General features: G+C 35.8%; 1 protein-coding gene across 1 annotated transcript in view; it reads right to left on the reverse strand.

The window, feature by feature from the left end:
- The window catches only part of LOC149287227 (plexin domain-containing protein 2-like), a 104366-nt gene that overhangs the window by 47890 nt on the left and 35436 nt on the right, over nt 1-21040 (reverse strand). The window contains exons 5-6 of the mRNA XM_089493200.1: nt 6067-6189; nt 4136-4254 (exon numbers count right to left, since the gene is read on the reverse strand). Of these exons, the coding sequence (XP_089349326.1) occupies nt 4136-4254; nt 6067-6189 (242 nt within the window). The remainder of the gene's footprint in view (nt 1-4135; nt 4255-6066; nt 6190-21040) is intronic.

Below are 21040 nucleotides of genomic sequence, written 5' to 3' on the forward strand. Positions count from 1 at the left end.
TAATGATTACTGTATAGAGCTTAATTTTATGCTTATGCTAGTTAATCGAAACAGATTAATTGATGCTGTTTTCTTTTGCATTCTAGGAAATACATGAAACAAAGCAATATACCTTGCCAATAAGCAATATAGCCATGACAAATAAATAGGACCCACCAAACTTTGGGTACTTTGACGTAGTGGAAGGGAAAAGCAATATATGCCAATATAGTGTGACAGAATAACCAATATTTATGTGGTTTTTTTTTAATTCTGGCTTTGTTTTGCAGATACATAAATAGGCTTTCCCTGACTCTTGCTTTCCCCTGGCCCTGTCTGACTCACTTTCCTTGTTCTCCTTTAGTTCTTGCATTTTCACCTCTATTTTGCTAAACCCCTACATTTAGTTTTTATACTGATTTTTTCCATCTGTAGTTCTCTCTTCCTACTTCCCATTGTATAATATCCACTTACTGCTCCTCTTTATGTTTTCCCAAAAAATGTCAGTAATTCTTACTTTTTTGTATGCTTCTTTTTTTTTTTTGCACTGGACTCAAATTTTCTTTCAGAAATAAATACATTAAAAAGAGATTTCCTACTATTAGTTTAAAATCAAGTATAAAAAATGAAGGAGAATTTCCTTGTATAGCAGATAAAAGTATGAGATAATCAGTCCATTACCAAGACCTATATTTACAGTGATAAAAGCTCAGTATGTATTAAATCCGAAGCCTTTCAGTTCTGAACAAATATTTTAGTGGAATGACTTCTATCAAAACCCAGAAGGGTTTTTAAGAAAAATTGAATGTTATATTTAAGATGTATTTTTCAGTTCTTTTATCCAAAGTGGACACTCCACAATATCACTTTTTTCAGCATGTAAAACGATAAATTGCTGGCATAACCTCCTACAGTTTACTTTCAATTATTTAAGCATTAAGTGTTTTTAGTTAGTCTCATTAAGAACAAGAGCATGTTGGTAACCTTGGTTCATTATGATGATGAAACAATTAACATCTAATTTTATACAAAACACAAATAACCAAAAAAAGATACAAAATAGCATTTTCAGAACTCTCTATTTCTTTCACCAGAGTATAAATAGTAAAGCCACTTCTTGGTGTAGTGTATGGCCCCGATGCATGATCACGCAGATGTGACATGAAAATTCCACTAATGATATATGAACTCAAAACTGAGTGGAACCTTAGTCAAAATAGCAAACGCTACTAACCCCTGAATTATTACAATCGATCATTACCGTGTGGGTGCATAAGCAAGTGGGGCAAAGTTAAACCACTAGTGTATAAGTCTGACAGCTCCTCCTATGGATTAATTAATAACACTAATAACAAGGCCAACAATTTTTAATCACTTAAGAATCATGTGATAATACAACACCCTTTCACTGCTGCACACCTAAATGGCCATTACGTGGGGGGGGATAAAGCGACTATAAGCTGGCATAGCAACTACATTCAACACATAGCTTCAAAATACAATTAAATTAATTACATTAATTACTGTACTGATATGTACTCATAAGGTGACCGCTACTACTGTGCACTATATATACATAGCACTAAATAATAAGGTATCAGAAGGAGTGACCATACCCCTTGAGCCGTTTATTTACTGAACACCACATGGACTATCTATTGAATGGCATTTTTGCCTATATATATATATATATATATATATATATATATATATATATAAGGGGTAGTAGAAGCATTATTAAACACTCATCTACAGACACCAGACAAGCCAGAAGGCTTGTTTTTTCCTCAGAAATCTCATGATGCTTCGACAACCACAAGGGATTCTGGGTAGGCGCATGCAAATAAGGTTAACAATTGTCACCTTTGCCTCTATATCCACTTTATACATGGATCCCTTGAAAGTAATTGCCCGCTGTACAAGCCTTTAGACAAAACTCAGGAAGAGGTACAATAGCCAGATCACCACTCATATATATATATATATATATATATATATATATATATATATATATATATATATATATATATATACTGTAGATACATAGATAAATATATAGAAAATATACAGTATATAGAAAAACATATATATCAGTTGTATGATATAGTATGTAATGAAGAAGAAGATTATCATAATATTATATCCATGTTCTCCTTAAAAGACTAAACAAACTGATCAGGTTACAGCACACAGTATTAATTCAGGTGTGATGGAATTAAGGTATCAGGATTTGCTGTTTGAGTTATTTTATCCTTAAATGAACACATAGAGAATTGGAATTGCAAAATCTCTCTCTTTGGACTTATTAAAGTAAATGCCTATTTTGAAGAAAATCAAAGCAGTGCAAAAAGGTCGTTGTCCTGCTGCAAAAAATTTGGTGCCAGTCAGATGCCGCCCTGATGTAATTGCATGATGGATAAGTATTTGCTAGTATTTCTCAGCATTGAGCATTAAGCAGACCATTAACTGTGATCAAAGCCCCAACCTTGCTAGGAATCTCCACAATGCTTCCCTGTTGTCTGCACACTTATTCTTGTACTGCTCTGCAGCCGTTCGGTGAACAAACTGCCTTCTGCTACATCCAAATATTTCAAATTTTTACTCATCAGTCCAGAGCACCTGCTGCCATTTTTCTGCACCCCAGTTCCCGTGTTTTTGTGAGTAGTTGAGTGGCTTGGTCTTGTTTCCACATCGGAGGTATGGCTTTTTTGGCCACAAGTCTTCCATGAAGACCACTTCTTTCCATTTTGTTTCCAGACAGTAGATAGGTGTGCTAGTGTCCCAATGTGTGCTGCTAAATCTGAGTTGATGGAACTGCAGGACATCTTCTGATTTTGAAGGGAAGTAAGCATGTCTTCCATCTGCTGCACTGAGTTTCTTTGGCTGACCACTGCGTCTACGGTCCTCAACTTTGCCCATTTTTTTGTGTATTTTTAAGAGCATGAACAGACCATTTGGAAAGCCATTCTGCCTTGAAAGTTCTGCCTGGGAGAGACCCTGCTGATGCAGTATAACTACCTTGTGTCTTGTTGCTGTGATTAGTCTTCCCATTGTGTATGACTTTTGACATTTAACTGTTTTCAGTAACATCACCTTGTTAGTGAGCTTGACTGATCCTCACACCAAATATTGATTTGATTTAGATATTTCTTCTGTTCACATTTTGTTAAATGATCAAAATAAACTATTAACATGTCTATTTTTTTAAAGCATTCTAAAGTTACAACATCTTTTTACACCTGCTTAAAACATTTCCACAGAACTGTATAGGTGTGTGTATATACTGGCACAGTGAGTGTATGTGTTTGTATATAGTATGCATTTGTTGTTGGATAGTGTGTGGATATGTGAGGTGTTAATGTGTGAGAAAGTATGGTGTTGTATATGTTATTGTATGGCCTTTGAGAGAGTGTGTATATTAGCATATAGTGTTAAAGTGTGTGCATTAGTGTATGGTGTGTGTGTGCAAGAACATTTGGTGCTAGCATGTACATGTTTGTTACTGTATGGTGTTAGAGTGTATAAATGTATGTTAGAATATGGTGGTTGCATGTGTGTTAGCCTATGTTGTTACTGTGAGTGTGTGTCAGTTTATGGTGTGAGTGTCAGGGGTGAACCTAGGATTAGTGCCACCTGGAAGATTGAGAGAAGGACCAAGGGAAAGAATATGCGTGTATGTAAGGGTATGGTGTTAGAGTGAGTAGGTGTTAGAACATTTTAGTTAAGGGAAGCACCTAAGAAATAGCACTGGGCGCCACTATCCACAGGCTCATCCCTGGATCCAGTAGAAACTTGTTAGTAACATCTGTAGTTCCAAATTATGCAGCTGAACAAAGCTGATCACCATGCTTTATGTAGATAAATGGTTAAAACTTAAATTATGTTGTAAAAGAACCTGTAGAAACATGGCACACATACAAACTAATTTGTTAGAAGTTATACTGTACATGCAATGGTGTATTTACCCATGGCAGCACCACAGCTGCACTCTCACTGTGGTGAAGATGCATAGCACCTTTTATTAAATCCTATGGTGGACTGTACAGGCTCGGCACCGTCCTCCATGGTGTTAATGGGCCACCAGGTTTTGCCTAATTGGCATAAGCCAGAGTGCATTGCAGTACACATTATTGAGAAGGATTTTAAGCCTACTTACATCTTTATACCCAAATACTATACGTCCATCATTGATAAGTGTGGCCTGAAAAGTGAAACTTCCAAGACTGTGGTTTTCTTGGAGGTGAACATGATCCCATTGAACAACAAGTGCAGTACCTGCAAGAGTCAAGATAAATAAAAAATCAATCAGAAATCACTGATATTGATTTTATAAATAAGCTATAAAACAGTTCACTTTACAGATTTCTAAAAAAAAGACAGACCCTTTAACAATGCAGAACTTTTCTTCAGAATTCGGCAGATATGCCCTTAGTGTTAAAATATGCTGCTCTGTTGAATTTAACATCATAAAACTAAAGGTAATATTAGGAACATTTTAAGGGAATAATTAATTGTCATATGACATAAAACAGCTGCTGTTGCCATTATGTGATTAAACTTTTAGATGAAATAATAAAATGATAGATTTTCTTAAGTTTATTTGCTTAAGATACTAGAGTATTATTATTTTTTGTTAATTGTGAATGTCTATATGGATTTCCCTTAAACTATAGGCAAGTCCCTGTGGTTGGAGCCATGCTATGCACAAGGGGTGCATCATTAGCACATGAAAAGCTGGGTTTGTCTCTATAGAATTCATTAAGAAAGCTATTGATATTGGACTTGTGCAAATGGACTGAAAACGATTCAGACAATTTTTTTGTCTCATTGCTAATATAACATGCATTGTTCTGCTTGTTTTCAGATTTCTAGAAATGTGTCTTGTGTAAAACCCCAGAAGCAAAGCCTGATTTCCCATTAATAACCATGTTATGGCATATTTAGCTTTCAATTATAAGTATTGCTTATTTGTTATTTTTTAAATAAACCATTATTTTTTTGTTAAATGACATTTGTACAAACCAGTTGTGTGAGTTTCAGTTTCTCTCCTAGAAAAAAATTACCCCCTGTAAATTGTAATGCTCTGTCAACTGTTATGTGGTCAAGGCCATCTTTAAACATAAAGTGGCCCATGGCGAGCTTCCCCTGTGGGTGCCTTAAATCATGCTCCATGGGGATATATGCACTTCATACTTAATATCATATCAATGGTATTTGGTAGGAAGGCATATTCAACACAACATGTTATTAATGGAGTCCTGGCAGGTGGATGTTGTTCATCATGGCATCCCAATTACTTGCCATGGTCTATTAAATGTTCAGAGGCATGGATATTTCCACCATGTAACTATAGTAGGCTGGCTTTTGTGGTAGTAGCTACCAACATGTGTTGTGTGTACTAGAGTATATCTTAGGGTACGTGTTGGATAAATAATGAAAATGGGTTTTAATTGACAAAGGTACACTGGCACCTAAAATACCAGGTTATATTCAAGGTAGGTGGATTAAAACTTGCTAAACTTTTGTTGAGATGTCATTCAAAATTCTTGAATAGAGAATGTGTATTGCCCTGTTTAGACTTGTGAATTTTATCCTATTCTGGACCATATACAACTATGCTCATATTTCTTCTATCCCCTGGGATCTTTGGATCTTTTGAGGGTATAGGTTTTCAGTAGTATTTGTTCTTGGATCTAAATCTAGTCCAACGCAAGCTAATATGTGTTTTCTTCCAGAAAAATAAGCATACATGTGAATTTCCCAGGGTTGGCTGCCCCAAACTCCCTGTCTGCCCAAGTATGAGCCTCCTATTAACCAGACTTTGAAGGGACTGAGAATGGATGGAGCGTAGGCAGGAGTAGGTGCAATCTGGACAGGTAGTCATTTTGACCAAACACTTCTTCCCTGCCCGAAGACTGAACAGAGCCTTGGGATCCAACGCTTACATTTAGAAAATTAGACCCAAAATGTTAAGTGAAATATGACCTTGTGCAAATGTCCTCACACCATCTTTCCTAAACATAATATCCATAGACTTATAAGAAAAGCTAATCAAAACATAGAATAGAAAAAATAAGTTTGCCATACCATTGTCAAAGTATCTGACAGTTGAATTTCTGGACACACTTGGATCAAAATTGGCCATCAAGGGAGCAATATATTGTGTGGCTGTTAGCATCCGATGTATAACTTCTCCAGTATAAATAAAACCTAAAGAATATAATAAAATGTTTTAACAAATTTGTTTATAAGCAGTGCAACTACAGGGAATTTACAGGGCTAGCATTCACTTTATTTTCTTTATGTATATTTCAACTTTTCAAATAGCTGATCTGCAATTTTCTACTAACATAAGAATACTTTATAGGAAGGAATTAGAACACCCATCTGTTCAAAAATCCATAAAATTACTCAGAATCATATGTTGTAACATATTGCAGAGTTATGTTAGCGTTGTGTATAAATTAATGATTTGTGTATTATGAGAATGTCTTCATATAGTGTTCTTATATAAATTTGCTTTTTCTTCACTTTAACCTAAAATGCATTGATCATCGGCAGAAGCAATTTTTTTTATTTAATATTTATTGTTCAATAAACATAATATCAATAAACAACCGTTTCGTAAAAACATAAAGTCGACAAGCAGCACTGCTTCAATCAGCAGAAGCTAGTGCTTCAGCAATTATATATACTATATATATACAATATATATATATATAATGCTAAGGATGTGTATACTAAACCTAGTTATTGGATGAACTGTGGAGATCTGCAGGGTTTAGGTGACAACTGAAAGAACTTTCTACTGAAAAAACAGGGTGCCTAGATTTACATTTGGTGGCACAACTGAAACACCCTATGAACAGCTTGTTAAAAAATAAAAAGGATTTGTTAGGTCCATGCATCTTATAGGAACTTCCCAAGGAAGGCAATCCAAAGCTCTCCATCTTTGTCATGGGATGGGCTATGTATGTATTGAGGCTGGGCTATCAATGCACGGGGCAGGGCTAGTCCCAGACAGTCTTAAATCGGCAGGGAGAAGGTGGAAGTGGGCATGGATTGATAGCCCCCTCTAAACACCAGAAAAGGGCAGGTAGTGACCTTGTTACCCAGGGGTGCACCTTTTCACCCGGAGACTCAGGTCAGGCCAGAAGAGTTCTCAGGCGTGTTTATGACTTAAAACTGAGGCACTAGACTTATTTAGCATAGCTGGAAACTTACCAGGTTTGACCTGGAATCTTGGCATGAGTATAGGAGAGTGTTGATCAGACTTAAATAGAAATGGAGAGTGTTGAGAAGGCTCAAGTGGCTCAGGACAACGATCACAATACACTTTTGGCAAGAACCTTGCTCAAGCCCTTTTGTTAGACAGTGTACCGCAGGACAAACTACATTGAGGACCTAGAAATGTCATCCATGATGTTGGAAAACCACACTTTATCTTTTTCCCACATTCCACTAATCTGAGTCACATATTGCTATTTGTTTAATTAATGGTCTATCTACTTTTAAAGTTAATTTTCATATCTTGGATAGCTCCTTGTGTTTTGTCACTCTTTGTTCAATGTCATGTCAATATAATAGGTGGATTTATTTCAAGCTTGACTTAGTAACAGGAAAATGCTGATTAAGAGGAATTTAAACATCCTCATTAAGAAATTAGCACAGGTCAAGGTACAGCAGGGTTTTCTTTGTAATTTTGTGATATATATGTATTAAAAATGCATGGACTATTATTAATCTTATGGAAATACAATTTTCAGCTACAAGAGATTTTGCACCTTTGTGTTTTTAATGGGATGAATTTGAAAGATATGTTAGTTTTTCTTTGGATACATTTAAAGGTAAGGTTGCATCTAAAATAAAAAAAACAAAGAAACAACAAAAATGTTGCTTTTCAAGTTTACATTCTTGAGGTTTTGACATCTTGAGTATATTGGTTTAAGTAACCTGTCACATAAAGTAGTTTAATTTTCATAGTCAAAATGTGTTGTACTAATTATATACCAGTGAATCTTTTTGTCCTGATGTCACCATAAAGCATAAACATGGACTTTATTTTTTAAAAGGATATTTGAATCAGGAACAGGAGGTCATGTGCATGCTTGAGAATGTTTTCGACTGCTGAGCTAGAATGCTATACAGGGACCAGGTAACACAATTTAAAATTATATTAAAAAGTGTAAAAATCTCTAAGATAATGTTAAAATAACTGGTCTAGTGACCAGAGCTTTTTTGCCATTTTTTACCATTTCTTTGTTTTTTTCTAAAAACAAAGGTTTTTCTTTTGATACCCATTTTAATGTGCAGTCTGTCAAATTATTATTTTATTTATATTCTATTTTACTATTTAGAGATTTTTTTTCTTTTACCGCAGATCCTTTTGGCGTTTCTAAAGAAGCAGACAATCCCTCTAATGACGACTGCATCACTGGGTCTATGAATTTTTAATTACATATATATTTCCTTTAATACTTTTCAAAGTTGTTTTTTAAAGACGGATACACTTTGTTTATTCCCTTTTTCACTAAATCCCCACTGCAACTGATCACAGAGCAAATAAGGCTCTGTTGCCTTGCCTTACTGATCTCAGTACCTGCTATCAGCCTACAGGGGTGAGGGGGATCATCAGAGGTTCCAGAAGGGTTTGGGAATTTTTTTACATCAATTGACTATTGCAGGTTTGTCTTATTCTCAATTATTTAAGTGGAACCAGTGCTTGCGCTGTTACACTTAACCTGTAAGCCTAGAACCAGAGATGCCAGCTGTTGCTGATAGACAAGACTGAGGTAGCGTCAATGCGGCGCCCTCGGTAAACTACACTGACCCAGCTGGCACAGGTGTAAAACCGTAACACTGTAGAGACCACCAGCGTCCCATGCACGGCAGCCCTTGTCAAAAAAAGGGGGCGGGTGGGAGGGAAAGCTTTCCCAGGTGAATTCAGTTAATGACCTAAGCGGAGTGGGCTCACATATATATAGTGACACCCACCCCAAAGCCCACCATGATGACACACTCATATCACCACTAGCTCTTGGTTGTCAATCATCCCTTGACTGACAGCCCCTAAACATGACTCCGCAGATTTCTCTGCAAACAGGAAAAAAGGAGGGGGAGAGGGCTGCCTGCCGTCCCCTCAGTCATGCGCCCCTCCTGCTCCATAGTCTCGCCTGGGGCTTTCTGGACCCCGGGTTGTCTTATGAAAACCTGATCTCTAATATACTGGCACAGAAACATATTTTCCAATTCAAAAACCATATCAACGATAATCCTATACGTGATCTAGACCATGTCCTATAGGATGTAATAATACATCCTACGGTTGCAAAAGGGTTACATTTAGACTTGTTTATTTATTGGGGGATGGGGTCCTTTTTATAGGATTTCTCTGTGTAACTGTCCAATTATATGTTGACATTGCAATACCATTATTGCAGAGAAATTCCTGGAAATGGTTTACCGCAATCCACTACTGCTAATAAAACAGAAAAAAAAACGCAGAACATTATGGAGCTAATATGCATTGAAATGGTCTACCTCACATAGCAATGCCATTTAATATCCTGCCTTTTCGATCTAAACTGCTCATTCATTTAAAAAGTGCATAATGACTTTATAAAAGTGCAATTTAATTTTATAGTGATGGGTGTGTTTTATATCTTTTCTTAGCAGATATGACCATTGCCCTAATAGGGTGCCTAGCTGCATTTACATGCCTTTACATGACAAGAAACCAGAATTAAAAAAACATTGGCTTCTACTACATGCTCATCCATATTCAAATCAACCAGAAGCTTTCAAAACACAGCTTAACATAACTTCAATTGTTTGGCATCTCTGGGAACAGAATTGTAATATTATAGGTATTCGTGTGGGGAGGACCTGTCAGTTTCCCAAGTCATTCATTTGACAGTTTATTATGTTGAAAAGCATTAGTGTAAGTAATTACATGTTAAAGAAATTGGTTTAATGGGGCCCTGCAAGCTTGTCCCTAGAACCCTAGACTGTCTAAATAGAGTTTTTGTTGGGTTGCGTGCTGAGCCCAGCCACTAGTGGTAAAAGTACTAGGATCATCTGGAAAGAGTCTGTCCCCCTCCCCTCATTGCTCTGACAGGGACAGTTCAAATTAACCCGCAGTGTAACTGGGAGAAATACATGGTAAGTTAGATAGGTGTGTGTAAGAACAGTTGGGATCAATTGTAGAAACCCATAGACAATCCAACTGGGTTAGGCCTAGGGCAAAGCTGAAGAGAAATACAGCGATAAGTGTCCCAAATCACATTTACTCTCACACACCTCTCTCTCTGCCATACATGCCACTTCCAGCCACACACATCACACTTTACTACATACAGCACTCTTAGCCAGCCAAATTACACTCAGACATAATATCAGCCACAGATATCACTACAAAAAGAAAGAAAGAAAGAAAGAAAGAAAGAAAGCACTTCACCTGTATTTTCCCATGTATTTTTAAAAAAAATACTTTTAAAGTGATTGTAATTAGTGAAAAACAATTATTCTTTAAATATTTGTTTAAAATACAATTGCGTCAGCTATACTTTCCTAGATTGATGAGAAAAAATGTGGTATTAACTACTTATGCTTTTTTTTCAACAACTAAGCCACATACATCACTTTTCTTCTAGAATATTTTTTAGATCAAACATTAGCCATGTCAGGTGTTTATTATTTTTTTTTTTTTTTACATTCTCAGCTGTCAGCATGGAACATAAATATACAACACTGTAACTTTACTACCCTCTTAGATATTGTATGATTATTCAACTACCAGCACCATGTGATTCCTGAGGGGAAAAAACAAGCCGTCTGGTGTTTGTAGATGAGTGTTTAATAATGCTTCTACTACCCTCTTATATATATATATTTGAGTTGAAGAATTTGTAATTATATTTGTATTTTATATTTACTGTATTATTTATATTTTAAATCAATTCTAATTTTGCATTAAATCTTACCTACCCTTGCTGCTAACACCTATTACAACCACAACTTTGAAAACACTTTTGCCAAAGATTGACAATTTTCTCCCTCCATCAGGGATGTACTATAATATCACATTTATTCTTAAATTTCCAAGGTCTATGCACCCATCTTATACAATACAAAGTTATTAAAAATCTATTTAATTGATTTTTTCTCATAAAATGTTAAATTCAATTTTCTTATTATTTTCTTTCTACTCTGCTCAATCTTGCATATAGCCTGCCATGCAACCAATCCATGTTTAATGGCATTCTAGACAAATGCTTTCATATTAATCCAATTCCACACTCTTTTCTTAATTCCATGTCAGTGCATTCATTTAAATGAAGAGCAACCACTTGTTAAATTGTGTTCAGAAAACATCTGACATTTAAGAAAACAATATAAAACAAAACTGTAAAAGTTACATCACTGTGTATTTGTGTAAAGAATAAACCCTGGAGGGGGTGGAATCCCAGGAAGGGTGGCAGAAGTAGGAAATGATGGAGCAGATCTTTTTGGCTTTAAGGGGTAAATTCTGATTTTGGGGTGAAGCCAGGGCAGGTTAGCAGGGATCAGGAAAATGTCAAGAGGCCAAGGTATTTACATGTGTTGGTGGTGTGTCTCTCCTCTTTTAAATTATAAATGGCCTTGGTGGTGTAGCAATTTTCTTACCTGGTGGACAACCTGAGTTCTGTGGCAGAGGTTCAGGAGGATACCTGGCTATGTGGAAGGATCTATGAGCTGGTTGATAACCTGGGAGAGGCTGTATGAGCAGGCTGTCTTAGGTATGGCCTTGCACATGGTGCAAAAGCCTTCAGGCACATGTGCAGCACATTCTCTGGGCATTGTGAACCGGCAAAAAGCAGGTTCTTGTGCTAGAGGGGGATGCCATTACCTTCAACAAAGTGTTGCAGCAGTACACCTTTAACAGGATTTGTTGGCTAATCGTGTTTTAATGTCATGGTGTTTTAATATTAGATGATACGTTTACTTATGTGAAATTCGTTAGAGCTCAGGTAGAGCTTACACGTTAACTACGTGGTTATGTATAAATAATGAATAAGAATCATGTGAAAATTAACAATATTGTCTTATGTAATACTTGTTGCTTGAAATTTTAATTTCCAGTGTTACAGGATGGAGTGTCATGGGGGTTACATGGATGCCCACCGTGGCCAAATAGTTCTCCCATGGTATGTTCTAATAGATTATTTTAAACACTGTTACACAAATTAATTTAGTGTACTAAACTGTAAAATATAGGATTCGGAAAAGTGACAGAACTGGTTTAACGTCTAATCACAAGAAGCTAGCACTTTTTTAACCATTGGCCTATCAGTTCAACCTGTTGAGCCAGCCTAACGTGCCACAGGCTTTGGCTTGTCTTAACCGACAGAAGTTCTTCATCTACCACAATTACACATTATGTAGACAGGGTGTATATGAAAAGACACGATATGTCATGTTTGCCAGTATCATTCCCTCTGTGACAGGGCTGACAGTGGAAGTAAGTGTGCTCAGTCCAACAAGTAGATTGGGAGGTGTGTAACCCGCTTGCCTTATCCAAATAACCATCTTGCAATCCTATCACAATTAGGAGGCCATGTTGGAACAGCAATGGATATCTATATGGCAACAGCATAGATTTTCATTGGTTTTTTTTAATTTCCCCTTGGCTGGTCAGCAAAGATCAGAAGACCCCCCAACTGGGTCGTGCACCCCACTGCAGTAATTTAAAGCAAGTGACACTATTCATACAGGTTATGAAGCGTTTTTTAGTATCCTATAACCAAGACATCTTTAAAAAATTATGTATTTGAATAACAGTGGGGATAGATCTGGATCTCCAACACATTTTTTCTTTCAACTCCACTAATATCAATTTTACTGGAGAAAAAGTATTTTTCGTAATCTAGCAAAAAAAGGCCATTAGACTCTGGCAATCTTTTTATTACAAAGTAATGCGTCTTATCTTAATGACTTTTTAAAAGTGTGGTTTCCTCGGTATGTTTGATATCATAAAATATTTAAGTACAAGTTCTAATACTTAAAGTCTCTGAAGATATGCCATGGAAAAGTATGTTTTTTTCAACTTTATCAACAAGTTAATGAAAGTCAGAGATGGTGTATTAAATTAAATTGAAACTACAACTTTTTCAGTTCCGCTGCTCCTGCGAATGTTCTGCAATTTAATTTATATGTTTCTAAAGCAAAAATATCCTCAATAGCATATGAAATAGCGATGAAAAAGACTTGACATTAATTAGGATGAAAAGATATGATACAATGTTTGAAAAAAAAGTGCAATTCTTTTTTCAGTACTGATAAACATTATCTCCTAAGCAGGTATACATTTCTAGTTTTGCAAAGACTTGTAGATTCCATGATAAGCGTATGTTACATTTTCATTCAGTGTAGCTAGAACTGTTCAGAAAGGGTATTGTTCTTTAAATTCATGTTTTATTGTAAAGAAACCCCATAGTTAATCCGCATTGGATTGTGATTTCCCTATAATCCAGATTATTAACAAAACACATGAATGCAGCCTATAGTGTTTTGGAGTAAAATTCTGCATTGGAAGTTTCAGGATGTCTTCCAAGGTCTCATGGTCTCTTTTAACAACAGAACTTGACCTTCGTGTTTCCAGTGTCTATTCTCATTGGGTTTAGTAAATGCTTTACATGATCTCAGGATCTTACTGTTGGACGTTTAGCAGAAGAAATTTTACAAAATATTAGTGCCCATTAGATTGTAGTCAACAGAAACACCTCTTTCCATATTTATGGTGTTTGATGTACATTTTGAATTATACCCAAGGTTTTTGTATTAAAATATCCACAGCGTAAATGGTTAGATTACAAGGGAGGTCAAACCCCTAGAGGAGTGGTACACCACAAAGCCTGATTTCTCAATATGGCAATCTAGCACAGAGCCTTCCATACCCCCAGGACATACCATCCAAGGCCAGGGCTGAATACGCAGTGGAGCGGTATGATAAAAACATCTTGCACATGGCCGATAAATAATAAGTCAAACAGCAGATGTCATCAGTACCAGCATTGAAGGGTCCCACTGAATGCCGAATATATATTGGGGATTCACTGATCCACAGGAGTTAAGAGGTCCATGTTAAGACCCTCTGTACATAATATCTTATTAACAAAACTTCTACTAGTGTCTCGACTCTCCTCTTTTTATACACGTTTATTTATATCTAACCTTTGAATGTTACTATTTAAGACAAATACGCGTCTGCATATGGAAGGATAAGTAGAAGAAACATTTAACATCTACTTCACACATATGCTAATCCAATCAATACCTGAAAGACTGGTAACATAAATAATTCTGGAAATAATATTAACGAAAGACAGTTTTTTTGACCAATTTCTGGCTTTTTTGCTCAGATCATTGGTACTTTGTTTCATTTAACTGAGATCCAATAGTCTCCCCCTGTTTACTATTTATGAACCCCTTAAGGACAATGGATTGTCCTTAAACCCATTAAAAACAATGCATTGTGAGCCCGTACATGTAGGGGCTTTGTCACAAACGGGTTTTTAAAGAGGCCTAACCATGACTGCAACCGCATGCTCTCTGACTGGCCTGCTTCTCTGGATCCTGAATAACAGAGTTCTGCGAACATTTATCTGGGATGTTTTACTTATAAATGTAAAAATGTCAAGGTAGTCTGCTCTGTAGTTGGACTTTGCGAAAACAGGCAAACTTCCTTTTCTGGAGCAGCTGAGTAGCTGATGAAACAGAATATATTAATGCCCTGTTCTAACATAAGTCTGCCTGTAAGTAGGAAGAAAAATAGTAAAAGTCTGAGAATTCTCTGGAGAAAAGAGAAAAATATATTTCCAAAAATCACTTAAAAGAATCATACCTGCTGTAAGCCAGACACCAGTATAAAAGGGATTGTTGCTCCACAATTAATGTAATAAAATTATTCTTAACATTGTTTAACTTAATATCAATATTTTCTGTACAAAAGGCCAATGTGCTATTGGGTTTTATTTTTTTTTCTTCTTTTCTTTGCTGTATTATTGGATGATCGGGCAATTCATATTTCATTTGCAATACATATAAAATATTGGGTTTGAATTTCATATAAAGTATATAAAAGTACTGGAAACTATTATATATATTCTGCCTGTTTCATATCTCCCCTATAAGAGAACAGAGAGATGGCACACATAAGTCCAAGATGGGGGTCTGCCCACTGGTTCTGCCACAGAGCAAACAAGACCAACTGGCTCAAAACATCCCATCCCAAGCACATTTAACACACAAATCTGTTTAATAAAACAATTTTATCTGTATTGAAAGTTCATAATCTGAGCAAAAAAATAACCCAACCAGGAAAGAAGAGAGGGGTGGCAGTAGCTGTAGATGGATGCAGGGCTAATCCCCAGACAGCTTTAAATGGACAGGGGGTGAGAATGGATCCAGGGAGTGAGTGTAGCCAAATGCCGCTCTACTGACGAGGAGACCCGAAGAAGCAGCACTTTACCTTGAGACTCTGGGTCAAACCCAGAGAGTTCCTATCTATGCACACATCCAATACAATTCATCTCAGGTACACTTATGATTCATAAACCAAAATGACCCATTTAATAAACCTAAAAACCTTATTGTAGTTCATACCTTTATGGAAAGCAGAGATGTTTGCCGAAGTGACTCAGTCTTTGGGGGTTGTCAGTTTTAGGATATTACACTGAGCAATATGCCAACTGTTATCGAGAAATCATATTGTACTTAAACTTCTCTTTTAAATAAACCACTGGCATCCACTGAAAGCCTATTTACACTGTACACGTATTTGGGATATCGGAATGCTATGGCTTAAAATGTTAAATAGTGTACATTTTGCATTTTGTTTGCACACAGAATTTAAATACAAGAGGGGATTGCTAATCTCCTTAAATGTTTGTAGGTATTTATAATGCTTACCTGTTTTTAAATTAGTTTGACCTTGTCCCTGTGTAAAAGAGACACATTAGAAGACTCACTTTGCTTAACATATATTTGATACACTTATTTTATCTGAGTTCAGCTTTATTTCATATACAATGATCAAGGCAATATACAGTCAAATCCAAATAATAATTCATGTTTTGACAAGTAATAGTGCCAGTAAGCTGACTGGAATGATTTCCTGGCTGTGGAATTCAGAACTTCAGCATATTTAAGCATTATTAATAACAGTTTATAGTCAACTAAACCACAAAATTGAAAGTTGATGTATTGCATATTCCATAATTATGGGACACATTCAGCATCATGATTTTTTTTTAAGTTCCAAAATAATAATAATTATTATTACATTTCTTAGAATGGTTGATTATTTTCTGCATAAATATTTACAGTTACTGTTCTATATATGTTATAAATAATGTCCAGAAATTGTGTAAATGTTTTTTTTTGTTTTTATTACAGGAATATAATTAAAGACAACCCCATTTCATTAATAGAAATATTTAATGTTATTATAAAAAAAGTGAGGTTCCCAAACATTTCCTATACTTCACATAATGTTTCCATTCTGCATTAAATGTTTAAATTCCTCTCCTTTGATGACATTAGCATCAACTAAAGTGTTTTTTTTCCCTTGTATCATATTCTGAAGAGAAACTTGTTTTAGGCCTGTGGACAAAGGCACAGCCAAGGCTCAAGTCTTAATGTTGCTTATGTAAGTTTATGAAATTTAGTAAGAATAAGGAATTTTGAGGCAGAATAAAGCAGCATTTTTATCTCAACCTAATGTATAAGAACATTTGATGAAGTCTATATACATACAAATTATTATGACTTTCATGGCTGTGATACACTCTGTCATCATACGTGGATGTCTTGGAAAGGCTGAACTTGCAGGATTTACCATTACATAATTTATGGTGGGTAAAGGTGATGGAAAACCACCGTTAAACACTCATCTACAGACGATGTGAAGGCGCTGTAGATATTTGTACAAGGATATACATATGTGCCATTATCCAGTAATACTCAGAATAAATAGGCATGTAAGTTAACTCTCCAAAAATATGTTAAAAGCCTTAAGCAACACAATATGTGCTGCAAAATATTGTTCCAAATAAAACTAAGCGCAAGAATGAAAATAAAATATAGTGAAAGGTTTGTTTCTTTGATTTTTTTTAATGATGAACAAAAGGTGTCCCATTAAGAATGATATATATGATGAAACACTGCAACTGTCATTCAACGCAAGGAAAATGTGTAAGATTAAAAAAAAAAAAATCATTCCGTTTTATTGAAGACATGCAATAATAGGTTAGACAAGCAAACAGTGTGTGAAGATGATGGATGCAATGTAATGCAGAAAGGTAAAGATTCTAAAGATGGCAAGCTTTGATACATGTTACACATCGTCATGCAATCCATATTCCATATCCAAAGTAAAAGAGTTAGTCTGCACATTTGGTTGTTTTAAAGGTGCTGTCCCACTTGCACATCTTTTCCAAACATTTTACTTAAATGATTACGTTCCTTTCATGCATGTACTAAATGAGCAAATGTCTGTTTTAAAAGACATTGCTGCTAAATTCTGCTTTGCTTAGCCCACCTATTTCTTAAATCAGATGTGCTTGTGATTGGCTTTGGCAAAGATCCTTCAAGCAATGTAACATAAAGGGCGGGCAGTACTTGGTATGCGTCATTTACCTTCTCATGCTGTTTTTACTGGACAGGGATCTTGAAGAAATAAAAAATGACATCACATTTCTACTTATTACCCTTCACAGTGGTATTGAAATTGTGGTATTGAAATTGTGGTCTGAACACCCCAGGTTGTCTCCAAGACCTCCAAGACCTCACGATGATATCAGGAATGTGAAAAAGGGACAATTATCTTAAAAACGTGTATGTATATAAAACAAAGTGTCAGCAGGGAGAAACAGTGTCTGAACAGAAAAGTTGTGCATTGTATGAAATGTATGCTTTCTCTAACGATGTATTTTTGATGACAGCATGTGGCACAGAGTAGGCAGGCCTGCCTTAGTGTACAATGCTTTTTAAGAGTGGCCTCCAAATGCATTAAATTGGAGAACCACTGTGCTATAAGCCAATTTGAACAGCCGGAAATTATTAAAAATGTAATGCAATTAGGCTGAAAGAAACAGTAAAGTTTGAAGCATTACTTAAAATCAATCTGAATATAACAGAACAAGAGAACTTAAGCATCTCTAATAGGGGATTTCCTTTTACATTTGTTCTTAACTATAACTTTCAGTATAGAAATAGATTGTTAGTCAAAGTGAATTTTCTTTAGGCTCTAATATTTGTGTAAAGAAGCTGCACATTTGAGACCGACCTGTAATTGAAACTGTAGCAACAGTTACAACAAGTAGGATCAAAGTATTTATTTAAAACACCTACTAGACATGTGCAAATGGGCCAAAAAAGATTCTGAAGAATTTTTAGGTTCGTTTTTGGTCCCAATAATTTTTAGGCAGCAAATTATGCTCCCTACACATTTGGTTTGGACAAAAATCAGGGGAGGGGGAGCTTTTTTCATTCGGGAACGAAATTCTTTGCCCCGTGCTCACTTTCACTCTCATTCACACTCTCATTCTCGTTTAGTCTCTCTAAAAAGTTTCTCTTCCATATAAATTGCTATAATATTTTATATCGTCACCTCTATTCTTCCTTCTTGTAATTTACTTACCGTAATTTTACTTACCCCCCAAATTTGGATATTAATTTTGAAAAAAAGAAAGCCTGAATATAAGACTACCCTATACGAAAAAAAGATTTATTAGTAAATATTAATTCACATGTAAACTATTTAATAAAACTATGATTGAGAGAAATGCTTTTCTTGTTTTTGTTTCCTTTTAATTGCCAACCTGCTCCCCAGTTATGCACATCTGCCCCCAGGCTTGCCACTTTTCCCCCAGATGTGCCTTTTACCCCCTATATGCCACTCTGCCCCTTGATATACCACTCTGCCCCCCCCCCCAGACTTACCAAAGCATCCCCAGACTTACCGCCATATTCCAGACCTTGTCTTATATTCGAGCAAATACGGTACAGACTGAGGAACTGGTACTGGCAGTTGTATTCTGTATAAAATTACTTATATAGTATAGGATAGGATTGTATAGAATTATTTGTATATTGTCCTATTTCCCAAATAAATAAAGTGTTGTTAACTTTTGAAGCTGGTTGTTTGAAAACAATGTAATTAGTACATGATGAAGCTAGAAACCATCAAAAGAAAACAACATTCTTAATCATGCTTCAATCTCATGACAGTGATAAACAGCTCTAATTTAAAAGTAGGTCACATAAAACTTGTTAATGGAGTCTCTGAACCAGGCTTGAGTACATTGCAAAAATACACATCACATTAAAAAATGTAGATTTTTAATTAAGTTGGATTTTTGTTTCTCTATGTTACATACTGCACCATTTTGTTTTTCCTTCCATGTTTTGAGACTTAAGAATAGTCTATGAGTTAGTCTTTTTCCTTATGTGTTCTAGCTGATCCATTATTTTATAATAAGAAATAAAGTTGTTTTTTTTGCAGTGATTCACTGATGAGAGTACACAGCTTACAACACATACAGGTAATAATATGCAGGATAAAGAAAGGGTCAAGTCTGTGGATCCATGTAGTTTGCAGATATACACTAACGTACTTATATCATGTTCTTTTGAGATTTATGGAGCTGTGAATTTACATTGGCATCTCATGTGAATGCACTTTTATTTATATTATGTTTGTACATGAAGCCCGGGTAATCACCATGAGCCAATTCACCTCTTAGGCTTTGAGTTGTCTTTTACTTCTAAGGATTGTGAGATAAACATGTATAAGCGTCTGTAAATATACCCATCAGGACAGTAACTTTCATTTGTATAAGGGGCAGCTGCCCGCGGTGCCAAAAGGTACGCGGCGCACTAGAACCCCATTGCTCTTGCATCCTCTTCCTCAAGCAGATTTGATGTTGAATCGGGGTGGTATCTCTGACCCTGTCCCAGGAGCAAAGAACCGTGGTTACGGCTCTGATATACATGTATAAACACAATTATTCATAAATCCATTAAGATGAATCTGAACTCATTATTATCCATGAAGTTGGATCTGTCATAATGTTGCATGCCTCTAACACTGAACATAAATAGACAATGGGACAAAAGTGGGAAAAACTATTTGCTAGTTAGACTGTCTTGCTACATGTAGCCTCATGACATCCAAAGTCTATTTCAAAATATCTTAAGATGTAATCCCATCACTGCAGAAAAGTAATGTCAAGTTAAAATGGTAGAATGACTCATATATGCTGCCACAGTTGGGCAACACAATAAAAATGCACATAGAAGGAGAAAACACATAGGATACATTTTCAAATTGTGCAAGTAACTCACAAGCTACTTCTCTTAGCAGAAACGTGGAAAAAGGGGTTGTTTACTGCGAATAGGTATTCTGATCTACAAAATATTTCATTATATTTTTACTCAATTGATACAACTAACATATGACAGGATAATCGTTAGGTTTAGTGACCTATTTCAACGATTGTTTTTACTAGGTGAATACAACTTGGTCATACATTGGTCCAACATTAGCCACACAAAGAACATGCTCCTATAAAAGCTAGAAAATAGGAGTGCTAAAGAAAGCCTCAGTGCCCTAATAAACGTAATGGATTAGCAGCATGGTGGAAGTAAGGAAATCAGGCAAGTTGCATATACTCTTGGACTTAAAAAAAGCACCTAAGCTCTCGCACTAACCATTGCCCACTATAGAGGATCTTCTACCAAGAAGGTGAGAAACTTCTGAAATACATACAAGGTAAAACATTATTTATATTGTATTTTACCATAAATTGGAAAGTATTTTTAGAAAAATGGGAAAAAAAACATTGGAGCTCTCGAGTGACTATAGTGGATGATGCTAAGGCTGTAGAAATGTAATCTTAATGTGGCACACAAGAAATGATCATAGATGTGGATTGTTGATTTCTTGTCTAGAGCAGCTCTAACTTAAAATCAATCAAGTCAGATACTCCAGACTACCAGATGTTCAGCATACAAGCAGCAC

This window comes from Sceloporus occidentalis, unplaced genomic scaffold (assembly GCF_023333645.1).
Source record: "Sceloporus occidentalis isolate IW3139 unplaced genomic scaffold, rSceOcc1.0.p SCAF_63, whole genome shotgun sequence".
NCBI classification, from domain to species: domain Eukaryota; kingdom Metazoa; phylum Chordata; class Lepidosauria; order Squamata; family Phrynosomatidae; genus Sceloporus; species Sceloporus occidentalis.